Genomic DNA, 14,306 nt, shown 5'->3' on the forward strand with positions numbered 1-14,306 from the left:
TTATCAAAATGATAAATAAATATAAAAAAAATTATATAATATGGGCGGCATGGTGGCTCAGTGGTTAGCACTGTCACCTCACAGCAAGAAGGTCGCTGGTTCGAGTCCCGGCTGGACCAGTTGGCATTTCTGTGTGGAGTTTGTGTTCTCCCCATGTTGGTGTGGGTTTCCTCCAGGTTCTCTGGTTTCCCCCACAGTACAAACACATGCGCTATAGGGGAACTGAGTAGGCTAAATTGGCCATAGTGTATGAGTGTGTGTGTGAACGTGAGAGTGTATGGGTGTTTCCCAGTACTGGGTTGCAGCTGGAAGGGCATCCGCTGCGTAAAAAATATGTTGGATAAGTTAGCGGTTCATTCCACTGTGGCAACCTCTGATGAACAAAGGGACTAAGCTGAAGGAAAATGAATAAATGATAAAATATAATATGATAAAATATAATATGATATAATATAAAATAAAATAATATAATATAATATAATATGATATGATATGATATGATATAATATAAAATAAAATAATATAATATAATATAATATGATATAATATAAAATAAAATAATATAATATAATGTAATATGATATAATATGATATAATATAATATATTATAATATAATATATTATAATATAATATAATAAACAATATAATATAATATAATATAATACAATATAATATGATATAATATAATATAAAATGATATAATATAATATATTATAATATAATATAATAAACAATATAATATAATATAATATAATAAATATAATATAATAAATATAATAAATATAATATAATATAATATAATATAATATAATATAATATAATATAATATAATATAATATAATATAATATAATAAACATAAAAAAATAAAGAAGCACTACAATTTATACAGCTTGAGTGTTTTCCAGCACTGGAGGTCATTGAGTTAGGCAAAACAACAAAAAAAATAAATAAATAAATATATATATTAAATATAATAAACATCAAAACTACACTATAAACATAAATAATAAACTTAAAAAAAAATGTAATAAATTAAAAAAATGTGAAAATTGTAATGAAAAAAATTTAATAAAAACACTCACCCCTGGTGCTGTAGCTACCACTCGATATGGAAAAACAAACAGGTCGAGTCCCACCAGCTGGAAAATGTTCTTAAACAGACCAATGATCTGCAAAGCCAACATATCCTGCAGAGGGAAAATACAATGAAAACATTTAATTCTCTCTTTTAATAGGTAAGTGTACATATTTCAACAAGGCTTTGAGTCACTTGCTTACCCCAATAGGTTTCATTGCCAATATTTAAATACTACGCAAATAAAAGATGGTGGCTCAGTGGTTAGCACAGTGACCTAATAGGAAGAAGGCCGCTGGTTCGAGTCACGGCTGGTACACATGGCATTTTTGTGTGAAGTTTGCATGTTCTTCCCGTTCTGTTATATTTAGCGACTTTTCAGACCCCCTTTGCGAAAATTTTTCAAAACAGTGACAAATCTTGTGACTTTTTTGTGTGTTACTGGAGATTTTTATAGACTGTCATGTGTCCATACTGTACCGTCCCTACTCTTCTCAACGAGTTGCGGGTGATGCCGTCGGCCCCTGCCCCACCTCAGAGCAATGACAGGAGGCCCAGTGCTCGTACAGCAGTCTCTCCCACCTGCAGCCTGAAAGATCACTTCTCTGCGTACCGACAGCAAATGATTCAGCATCGGCAGTGTGAGGTATTTCCATTGTACAGTCAAACTGATCTGCTTCGGCTTTATTTTAACTATTTAATTTGACCGTTTATTCTTTTCTTGCTCACAATCACAGATATTTTAGTGACAGTTTCGGAACTTGTCTGAGTTCATTACGTCAGAGAGATTACTGCTAATTCACTACACATCTGTACTGATATACTGTATTTAAACAGCAATAAATGTAGTTAAATTGACATGCTTATATAAAGCGTAGCGCAAATATAAATACCCCTTTATTGACAATGGGCTGTTAAACAAACAGGAACGGTAGAACCTGATGACGTCAGCAATATGCAAATTGACGTAATGTAGTGACATTTATCGACTTTTCGGTCAGAGCTTAGCACCTTTTCATTGAAAATAGTTGGCAACGATGCCTCCGGGTGCTCCGGTTTCCCCAAGAGTCCAAACACATGCGCTATAGGGGAATTAAAGAAACTAAATTGACTGTAGTATATGAGTGTGAGAATGTGTGTGTGTGTGTTTCCCAGTACTGGGTTGTGGCTAGAAGGGCTTCCACTGCGTAAAACATATGCCAGAATAGTTGGCGGTTCATTCCACTGTGGCGACAACTGATAAATAAGGGGCTAAGCTGAAGGAAAATGAATAAATGAACAAAAGATGGTAAAAACTAATGAGATGTAAGAAAAATATAAAACTTCACCTGTCTGCAGTCGTCTCCCACTTTAAAGATGGCCGCCTGCCAGCAGACCTTCTGTGCTTCTTCACCATCTTCAGCTTCATCCAGAGAGTCTGAGCGACACAATAAACCTACAAACACATATGCACACGCCCACACGAGTCTTTTACTTTCACACTAGTACTTAGTCCTTTTAGCGAACACCTCAGATACTGTTGGCTGGTTCCTGTTGCTTGTGCGTCTTTTTTACCGACGCCATTATAACGGCACAGATCACTGCCTATTCACGAGTCCCGCAGAAAAAGTGATTGACAGGTGGTAATTATGTGTGTATCTTGCCTTTATTCATTTACTGTATGATTTGTTTATGGGTAAAACAAAGACCATGCAGGTCAGGTAGTTTAAACGGTAGGCTACAAATAATTAATTCGTTATTAATTAATTATACATAATCGAAAATCGAATCGTGACTTTAGAATCGAAAATGTAATCGAATCGAGGATTTGGAGGATCGTGACACCCTTATTCAGCACGTTAGGGGCCATCAACCTGTCATACTAAGCAGAGCAAAGACAGTTGACGTTCCGCCACAAGATGGTGACAGAGACTGCATAATAATTCCTTAGGGAAGAAAAACTCAGCGTAAATTTCAAACCACAGCTGAACAAATCATTATAAAACACCTAAGTGACTTTTTGAGTTGATCTCTCTTTTGTATGTTGAAGTGCTGTATTTATACCATAGTAAACTGTTAGTGTTTGCTTTGACTTTTTTGGGGTTAATTATTGTGATCTCCCGATTGCAACATAGAAATACTGAGAAATCTCTGTAGAATGATGGCATTTCATGCTGTTCAGCCTTATAATCTTAAAATTTGAGCAAAATCACCTGTTTTGTCATCACTTTAGACATTACGCTAGAGAATCATTCAAACTCTAAATTGATGTTGGTAAATAAGCAATGATTTTTGCTGTTCTGACGGTCTGCTGCAGATGTGAAGGAATGGCGGAAGAAAGTAGTTCCTAATACAAAAGGGTTTTTGAGACTCTCTGTTTGATTTTCTTTTTTATATACACGATTATGATGTCGAACTGTTGTATAAACGCAATATAACACTCATAGCAGTGCGATATGCCTATATACTGTATCGATATACAGCCAGTATCACAGTGCTACATATGTGATATTGCTCATTTACATCTTAATGTAAAAGGTAAGGAAAAAACAAAAGGTCTCTATTATCGATTAATTATTATTATATTAGTGCTGAAAAAGAAACTTCCGAAGCATATAACTATTCTCCCGTACTCCCTCTCCAAATTCTAATTTCAACTAAATCATTTCTATAAAAACAATTTTGTTTTATCTCTATTTCTATATTAGTACAGGACTTTATCACTTCACTTCAAGCACATATATTTGCTTAAGAAATGACAGCTGTAATTTTGCACTGTAATATTTAACAGACCCTTAATAATAATTCATTGAAAGATTTTTGACGAACCCTCTTTCTCCAGTTCACTCACTCCGCAGCGCTTCACCTTGAATTTGGCCAGATACGGTGCTTTGGCAGCACTAATAGAGAAAAACACACACAAACATGATCTCACTGTAAATAAAACACACCTAATGCTTGACATGCATGATCAGTTCAGTGGTGATCATACTCGATATACGATTTTTCCCAAAAAAAAAACAGTACCTGTGTTGACAATAATCAACATTACATACTCTTCAAACAAAAAACACTTGGGTAAAACATTCACAAAACTTCAATCATATGCCGGTCAGTACATTACATTCATAAAAATAATAATAATTAAAACTACAACATTAATTCAGATGTGCAGTAATGGATTATATTTAATCTGGATTGCGTAATGAGATAAAAAAAAAATCAAGAATTTATATTTTGAGTAAATACTATTTTAAATAATCATAATCAGATTACAGTTCCTTTATGGATTACACAATTGCATAGTATTTACATGATGACAGTAAATCTGTTCACAAAACATTGTGACCTCCTAGTTTTTCTCTTTTTAAAGCTTATATATTTTCATGACACCTATATGTGTTTACTTGTTTTTTCAGCAGTGTGGTTTTATGTCATTAATACTGTCATCTGCATTTCTAGTGTTTTTTGTTTAGATTAAATATTAGATGTGAATTTCATGTTTTCAATATTATTTTTTTGTAATTTAGCTGTTTTCTAAATGTACTTTAATTCAAGTAAATGTTTTAGGCAAGGCAAGGCAAGTTTATTTATATGGCACATTTCATACACAGTGGCAATTCAAAGTGCTTTACATAAACAGGAAATAAAAAGACAAGTTTAGGAACATAAAATGCAGACAATAAAAACTATTAAAGACAGATAAAAACAAATTAAAATGAGTTAAAATAGGTTATAAAAGAATGAAAAAGAAAACGAAAAACATAATAGTGCGATCTGTCGGACGCAGCACAGTGCTCATTCAGTAAAGGCACAGCTAAACAGATGTGTTTTCAGTCTCGATTTGAATGTGCCTAATGTTGGAGCACATCTGATCATTTCTGCAAGCTGATTCCAGCAGCGAGGGGCATAGTGGCTGAAGGCAGATTCACCCTGCTTTGACTGAACCCTTGGAATTTCTAGTTTATAAGATCCTAAAGATCTGAGTGATCTGTTAGGTTTGTATTCAGTGAGCATATCTGTAATGTATTGAGGTCCTAGGCCATTTAGTGATTTATAGACCAGTAATTATACTTTAAACTCTCTTCTGAATGTAACTGGGAGCCAGTGTAGAGACCTGAGGACAGGTGTGATGTGCTCTGATTTCCTGCTTCTGGTCAGAATTCTGGCCGCAGCGTTCTGGATGAGCTGCAAGTGTCTGACTGTCTTTTTGGGAAGGCCAGTGAGAAGGCCGTTACAGTAATCCACCCTGCTGCTGATAAAAGCATCAACAAGTTTCTCTGAGTCTTCACTGGAAACAAAGCATCTGAATCTTGCTATGTTTTTGAGATGATAGTGTGCTGATTTACTGACTGCTTTGACATGACTATTGAAACTCAGATCTGACTCCAGAGTCACACCAAGATTCTTGACCTTATTTTTTTTTCGTTTGACCTTTTTAAACTCATAAGATGTAATATTATTACTTTATGACTTTTATTACATTAATAGTCCATTATTGCACTTTAAGCTGAAGCTGCTGAGACTCTTGTTGATGAAAATTGTATTTTTTTTCTATGCATCTGTCAAAATAGATTATCTATCTTTAATATATAGTTGAAGTCAAAATAATTCCCTCCTGCGAATGTTTTTTCTTTTTCAAATATTTTCCAAATGATTTTTAACAGATTCAGGAAATTTTTCACCAGTATCTCTGATAATATTTTTTCTTCCGGAGAAAGTCTTATTTGTTTTATTTCAGCTAGAACATTAATATGCAATGTTATTGAAATTATTAGCCCCCTGAATATTATTAGCCCCTTTAAGCAATATTAGTTTTGGATTGTCTCCAGAACAAACCACTGTTATACAACAACTTGCCTAATTACCCCAACTTAACCCTAATTAAGCATTTAAATGTCACTTTAAGCTAATATTATGTGCTGTCATCATGACAAAGATAAAATAAATCAGTTATTAGAAATGAGTTATTAAAACTATTATGTTCAGAAAGAAATTGGGAAAAAATATACAAGAGAGCTAATAATTTAGACTTCAACTATATGTGACATTAAACAAGGGTTACCACAAATGTAATCCAAAACTAGTCAGATAACATTACCATAAACATGTACTTTAACAAATGATATTCCTCACTACACATTCTGTCACGTAATTCACAATCAGTAATTGATTACAGTTCATGTACCTCTGCATTGGCGTTCCTGATTTGTAGTCGATGTCCAGCACTATAGCTTCAGGATTACTGGGCAGATAACAGCCTGAGAAACACATCTAAATGTCAGTACTGTGATTAAAGAACATATATAGATACATATTAAAAATGGTGATCTGGGCCCGTATTTGCAAAACATTTTCTCAAAACGCTAAGAGTTCTCCTAAATAGCATTACGTTTTTTAAGCTCAGAGTTTTCTCTTAAAAGCGGCGCGTAAAGTTTTACTTCAGAAGAGAAAGAAGTCTTTAGATGAGAATGAGGGAGGGGTTTTAGCTTGTTGCTATAAAATATGTCATCCTTATTATTAACTATGCACACAGTGATTGGCTGATGGTGAAGGGAAGGAGTCTCTGTGAGAAATTCTGTAGATGCATTATGTTGCCATAAACAAAAATAAGGGGTGACATGGTGGCTCAGTGGTTAGCACTGTGACCTCACAGCAAGAAGGTCGTGGTTTGAGTCCCAGCTGGGTCAGTTGTCATTTCTGTGTGGAGTTTGCATGGAGTTCGCATGTTCTTCCCGTGTTGGCGTGGGTTTCCTCCGGGTGCTCCGGTTTACCCCACAGTCCAAACACATGCGCTATAGGGGAATTGATGAACTAAATTGTCCGTAGTGTGTGAGGGTGAATGAGACAGCGTATGGGAGTTTCCCAGAACTTGGTTGCAGCTGGAAGGGCATCCACTGTGTAAAACATATGCTGGATAAGTTGGCGGTTCATTCCGCTGTGGCGACCCCTGATGAATAAAGGGACTACACAGAAGAAAAATGTATGAATAAATGAAAATAAAAATATTGGCACATTTAAAGCTACAAGTAAAGACTTGCGTTGTAAAAAGCATGTTCCTTTTAATATTTTGGACATTAAATAAATATATTTTTCCAATGTTACAAGTTAATGAAAAAGATGATTAAGCAAATACATTTTTAAATACTTAAAATATAGGGTCACACTTTACAGAAAGGTTTCATTAGTTTTTTTTTTTTTACACAATCTAATTATGAACAATACAGGTACTGCATTTATTAATCACAGTTCAACATTTACTAATGCATTATATTAACATCCAGATTCATGCTTGTTATCATTAGTTAATGCACTGCGAGTTAGCATGAACTAACATGACAATGAATGACTGTAATTTCATTAACCAACATGAACAAACTGTAATGAATGTATTGTTCATTGTTTGTTCGTGTTAGGAAATGCATTAACTAAGATTTACTAATACAACGCTATTGTAAAGAGTTACCAAATATTGTTTATGATATATTCTGACCAAACTTGTATTTATTGAATAAACATTAAATATATAAATGTAACATATGGGCGGCAGCTGAAAACTGGATTCCCCTTGTTACAACCGGCTCAAAGTTGCAACATTAGAGAGACAATACGGACCAGGTAAATTGAAAAGAGAAATGATTTATTAACAAAACGTATAATTAACAACAGTATTTAAAGCAATCAAAGTCAGTATAAGTGAAAGTCAGTAGTGAGAAGCATGTGTATAATAATATTATAATAATATCACAATAATCTACTTCACAAAAAGTAGTTATAATTCCCTTTCTAAATAAATAAATAATTACAGAGTACGCTCAGACGAGCGGGCAAGGTCATTGTTATGTTTATTTAGTCAAATTAGGTTAATTCAGAATATTAATAATTAATAACATCTTGTTATTATTGGTCATTAATATTCATAAACTGAGCAAATTTCGCTACAATAATTTTGAAAACAAAGATCAAAACAAAAATTATTTTGTAATTCATTTATTAAAATTTTTATTTATTATTATTTTCTTCTTTTCTCTCGTAGATAAATGTAATGTAACTTTCTTAAGAGGGTAGGGGTGGGAATAATATTTGTTTAAAACTGTTAATTTTGTTTAAATTACATTGTGGTCAATGTTTTAAAGATATGAATAGCAGATTGCTGAAAACAGCTGTTTTGGGATAGTTTGTGCGGGGTTTTCTACTTTTTAAGCACTAAAACTTTTCTGAAATGCATTTTAAAAAAGTTTGAAAGTCCTGTATTAATTTTCCTTCAGACTAGTCCCTTATTCATCAGGAGTCACCACAGCATAATGAATCGCCAACTTATCCAGCAAATGTTTTACACAGCTAATGCCCTTCTGGTTGCAACCAAGTACTGGGAAACACCTATACACTCTCATTCACACACACACACACACACACACTCATACACTATGGCCAATTTAGTTAATTAATTCCCCTGTAGCGCATATATTTGGACTGTGGGGGAAACTATGGAAACCACTGTTTGGAAAACCCACACCAACACGGGGAGAACATGCAAACTCCACACAGAAATGCCAACTGACCCAGCTGGGACTCAAACCAGCGACCTTCTTTAGAAGTCCTAAATTTAGCACAACTTTATTTTCCATTATTTTTCAGATCTCCTAAATCAAAGAGTCAAATTTCCAATACTTTAGAGGTGTTTTGTGAATACGGGCCCTGGTTTTGAAACGCATATAAACCTGGCTGGACTGTGATATCAGACAGAGCTCTCAGACACGCTCTCTTCCGCTCGTCACCTTTAGGAATCGGCCTGAAATATGCAAAAGAAAAGATCTCAGCTTTAATAAATATGGTGGAAAGTCAGCGCCATCTGGAGGCTGAAGCAGGAGGTGCAGAAGTGATGCTGCACTGTAAAAAATAATAGTAAAATAAACAGTTTCTGTAGTTTGTGATTCACAGGTGATTATTTACAGCTGTGAATTGCATTATGGGATGTTGATCTCTGCTCTGTTGAGTTTTGATGTTGAAAATTCAACTCTACAGTTTATCAAAGTGACTTTTATTGACATTTTTAGTAGTTTGAAATATATAATGTATAAGAAATAATAATATCTAGAGAAATAAGTCCGAAAATGTGCTGCAGTTTATTACAAGGCTTCTGTAACGTAATATACAACACCAACCCAGACAATATAGCACTGCACACTATTACACATGTTCAGAAAAGTCTCTTTTTCACAACTTTTCAGTGTTAAAAGTTGTTAGAAGAAAGATCAAGATCCCATAATGCAAATCAGAAGCAGAAATAAATCGGGGGAAAAATAAAAATATATTTAATAAAACTACACATTTCTGGATATTTTTACAGTGTGGAGGAGAAGATTGCAGTACTTTATAATGGCGGAGACATTGGTGATCTTGTTGAAGAAGTCAAACTCGCGCTGGTAGAAATCTTTAGCAGGACCCGAGAGAGAGTTGATGATTTCTTCAACCAGCTGCTCCAGAAGATCCCCGATATCAGCTAGAAAAAAACACACACACACAAGATAAACTAGAATTGTAGCTTTTGGGATTATATAAGTAATGGTTTATATATTTATATGCGAGCATGTCAGAACATATGTTAAAATAAAAAAAATGAAAAAAATACTTAATGATAAAACAAACTAAATATTCAAAGCATCCTTTTTTGCATGCTATTGGATAAACATCTTTACAAATCTTACTGTGTTTAACAGGTTTCAGTAACAATGTAAATAAATCACTAAGGGGTGGCTCAGTGGTTAGCACTGAGGCCTCACAGCAAGAAGGTCGCTGGTTGGAGTCCTAGCTGGGTCAGTTGTCATTTCTGTGTGGAGTTTGCATGTTCTCCCTGTGTTGACGTGTGTTTCCTCCAGGTGCTCCGGTTTCCCCCACAGTCCAAACACATGCGCTATAGGGGAATTGATGAACTAAATTGGCCGTAGTGTATGAGTGCGAATGTGTATGTATGGGTGTTTCCCGGTACTGGGTTGCAGTAGAGCATCCGTTGTGTTAAACATATGCTGGATAAGTTGGCAGTTTATTCTGGTGTGACGACCCCAGATAAATAAAAGGACTTAGCCGAAGGAAAATGAACAAATTAATAATATAATCGGTTGTTTCTCTTTGTTTCACTTCTTTGACTTGCTGTAATACATCTCTGTTTTATGTACAGCACTTTGGTCAGTCTTGTGGCTGTTTTTAAATGTTCTTTATGAATAAATGAACTTGAACTTATGTCCCAGTTCTCAATCCTGGTGATGAATTGAAATCTAATGAAAAATTTACGGTCTTTCTGGTGGCCTTCTTCATCGGTGTAGATGTTGGTCTTCATGTTCCAGATGAACTGATGAGCCAAAAGCTGAGACTTCTGCGCTGCCCACAGGATGTATTCCCTCACGTATCCCATCTACACAACGCATGACAACATCAGTGCATGGGAATGTAAATGATCTGAATACATGCATTCCCAACATACTGTATGAATAATGCAATATATGGCCATGTAGTTGCCATACTTAAGTTAAATCATAATTATTAAAAAAATTGAGCATTTATCTTTGTTTTACAGAAGAAATACTGTATATACTGATGAATCTTAGATCAATGTTCAAATGCATGCATTCATATGAGGCAATAAGTACAATTAAATGAAAACAGAATTAAGAAAGCCAAGAGAAATAATTATGCGAAACATGAGCAACGCAAATACCATATGTTACTATGCATGTGTAACGGAGGCCAGCTAGTAAGTGCTGTGCAGGTAAACCTCACTCCTCTGACCTCTTAAGGTGCTCTAGCGACAAACACTACAGGCCATGGTCTTTAGCCTCCTTTTTATAAAGCAACCGAGTCCCATGCAGAAGGTCGCCAATTCGATACCAGCTCGGAGCGGGTTGGGTGGTGTAGGACCGGCGGGGCTACATTGGTGCCGTGACCCGGATGGGAGTTAGGTTTAGGGGGGTGAGTGTAACGGAGGCCAGCTAGTAAGTGCTGTGCAGGTAAACCTCACTTCTCTGACCTCTAAAGGTGCTCTAGCGACAGACACTAGAGGCCATGGTCTTTAGCCTTCTTGGTAGAGCAACTGACTCCCATGCGAATGGTCGCCTGTTTGATCCCAGCTCGGAGCGGGTTGGGTGGCGTAGGACCAGCGGGGCTACACATGCAACTTGATAAATAGCATTACAATTTCATTTGTTGAACATTACTGAACAAGTTACATATTTTTTTTGACTTTCCAGTTTTGTCTGTCATTATTATTTAGTACATAATGTAAAAAATATATAAAAATATATGATAAAGGTTTATGAATAAATGCAATAAACATTATAGAGCAACTAAAAAGTTGTTACAATTAAAAATGAAATGAAAAATTATTTATTAAAATAAAAAAAGGGTTTAAATTTGATATCTTGCAGTTCTGTCCTGTGTGTGTGTGTACCGTAATGTAATGTGTATTTATATAGTGCATTTATTATGTATAGCCATACACCCAAAGCGCTTCACAATCATGAGGGGGGGTCTCTCCACACCACCACCAGTGTGCAGCATCCACTTGGATGATGCGACGGCAGCCACAGGACAACGACACCAGTGCGCTCACCACACACCAGCTATAGGGAGAGTGGAGAGACAGTGATAGAGCCAATTTAGTGGATGGGGATGATTGGGAGGCCATGATGGGCCGATGAAAGGAATTTGGCCAGGACACTAGGGTTACACCCCTACTCTTTACCAGAAGTGCCATGGGGTTTTTAATGACCACAGAGAGTCGGGACCTCGGTTTAAAGTCTTATCTGAAAGACGGTGCTCACTGAGCAGTATAGAGTCCCCTTCACTATACTGGGGCATTAAGACTCACAAAGACAGCAGGTTGAGCGACTCCTGCTGGCCTCACTAACATGACTTCTAACAGCATGTGTGTCTGTGTGCATCCTGTTTAATGCTAACTTTACATCACCTGGAACTGTATTTAACATAAAAAAGAAACAAAACAGGAAAAACTACAAAAAAAATAATGAAAAATGAACAAATTTTATTTCATATGCAATTCTGTCCTCTGTGTGTCTCCTGTTTTACACTGTATACAACATAAAAAAAGAAACAAAACAGAAAAACTACAAAAAAAGCATAACTTAAAAAAATACATAATAAATACTACAAATAATATTTAAAATTTATTCAAATAATTAAAAATGAGCAAATTAGGAAATTATGTGCAAAAGTGTGTCCTGTTAAATTTTACACCATCTGGCACTATATTTACATGAAAACAAAACGAAACAAAAAATTGTAAGAATGCAAAAATATATTAAAGTAAACAAATTTAAAGAAAAATAAATAAATAAATCACAAAATAATTTTTAGAAAGTTATTAAAATAAATAATGTGTTTTTAAACATTTTAGTATATTTTGTGCATACATTAAAATTAAATGCAAAGTCTCTACAGTTGAAGTCAGAATTATTGGCCCTCCTGTAGAGGTTTTTCTTCAAATATTTCCCAAATTATGTTTAACAGATTTAGGAATTTTTCACAGTATTTCCTATAATGTTTTTTCTTCTGGAGAAAGTCTAATTTGATTTATTTCAGCTGGAATAAAAACAGTTTTAAATTTTTTTTAAACCCATTTTAAGGTCAGTATTATTACCCCCCTTAAGCAATATTTGTTTTGGATTGTCTCCAGAACAAACCACTGTTATACAATGACTTGCCTAATTACCCTAGTTAAGCCTTTAAATGTCACTTTAAGCTGAATACTAGTGTCTTGAAGAATATCTAGTCTAATATTATGTGCTGTCATCATGTCAAAGAGAAAATAAATCAGTTATTAGAAATGAGAGAAAAAAATATAATGATTAGAAATGTGTTGAAAAAAAGTCTTCTGTTACACAGAAATTGGGGAAAATATTCAGGAGGGCTAATAATTATGACCTCAATGTTAATTTGGCACTCACTCTACCTTGTCATATCTGAGGGCCTGAACGATCTGTGGGATGTAAAACAGAATGGCATCCTGTTGGACGAGAGTGAGATATGCTTTAGTGAAAAAACTCAAAAATGACAACAGATTAATCAAATATACATATTTATGATGTTGTGTGTGACTTACAGGAGGGAAGGAGCGCAGGACTTTGACTGCATATTGAGCGGTCAGCGGATGTGGAGGATACATGCTGGAGAAATAAGACAGGCCTGTTGGAGGATCAGCCGGAGCCCAACACAAAATATGACTCAATTCTGGAGAATCAGCATCAATCGTGTGCCACGTCACCAAAAACTGAAGCAGAAGAGACAAAAAAAACACATCAGACGTGCAGAAAACAACATATCTCACTGAACATGAATGACAATGAGGACAATTAACAGCTCACTGATGGCAAATCGAGACTGATTGATTAATTGATTGCTAATTTCATATATTGAGGACATTAAAGGAAACACAAGGTTGAATTTAAAAAATTCTAATTAAACAATTGATATAAAAATATAACAATACATAAAAAAACTATAAATAAAATATTAAAATAAAACGAATGTGTAAATAAAACTGATAACAAAATGTAAATAAATATTTTTTGCAGATGAAAAATAAGTAAGGAAATACATTAAAATATTTGAAACAATTAATACAAATTATGAATAAATTATGAAAAATAAATATAGAATAAAAATGCAAATAATTAAATATATTAATAATATTGTGTATTCACATTAAATATTAATATTTAATATATTGGGGACATGAAAGAAATCATGTACTGTGACTATTATATTTAATAAATAAACAGTTGATTAAAATATATATAACAATGCATAAACTAAAAATAAAATATTAAAATAAATGTTTCAATAAAACAGATTACATAAGTTGTTAAAAAAGTTTTATATACAGACTAAAATATGTAATGAAGTACATTCAAGTATTTGAAATAATTAATTAGAAATTAATTAATTTGAAAAAAAAAGTAATATATTAAATGAAAAACAAAACAAAGGGAAATGTATTTTCAAAGCGCTTCAAATGTTTTACAAAAAATAAACTAAATAAATAATTAAACAAACAAACAAACAATTAAAGATACATACACATGCAAACATGCAAACAAATGTTCATTAAAATATATATAACAAATTATGAAATTTAATAAGATGTTAGTATTTTCAAAAAAATATTATAATGTTTTATTATATTTAAAAATATTATAATATTATTTATAAATTTACACATTTATAATAAAAAACAT

The 14,306-nt window shown here is 33.9% G+C and overlaps 1 protein-coding gene across 7 annotated transcripts in view; it reads right to left on the reverse strand.

Moving 5' to 3' along the window:
• Nucleotides 1-14,306, reverse strand: part of pi4kab (phosphatidylinositol 4-kinase, catalytic, alpha b) — a 151,871-nt gene that overhangs the window by 8,864 nt on the left and 128,701 nt on the right. For 5 of the 7 annotated variants that reach the window (NM_001441535.1, NM_001441534.1, NM_001113342.2 and 2 more), the window contains 9 exon segments: nucleotides 1,085-1,189; nucleotides 2,406-2,512; nucleotides 3,886-3,956; nucleotides 6,245-6,317; nucleotides 8,778-8,848; nucleotides 9,430-9,559; nucleotides 10,348-10,468; nucleotides 13,022-13,075; nucleotides 13,172-13,339. In NM_001441535.1, the coding sequence (NP_001428464.1) occupies nucleotides 1,085-1,189; nucleotides 2,406-2,512; nucleotides 3,886-3,956; nucleotides 6,245-6,317; nucleotides 8,778-8,848; nucleotides 9,430-9,559; nucleotides 10,348-10,468; nucleotides 13,022-13,075; nucleotides 13,172-13,339 (900 nt within the window). 7 annotated transcript variants of the gene reach the window in all.

The sequence above is a fragment of the Danio rerio genome, chromosome 8, assembly GCF_052040795.2.
Source record: "Danio rerio strain M-AB ecotype USA chromosome 8, GRCz13ab, whole genome shotgun sequence".
Lineage (NCBI taxonomy): Eukaryota > Metazoa > Chordata > Actinopteri > Cypriniformes > Danionidae > Danio > Danio rerio.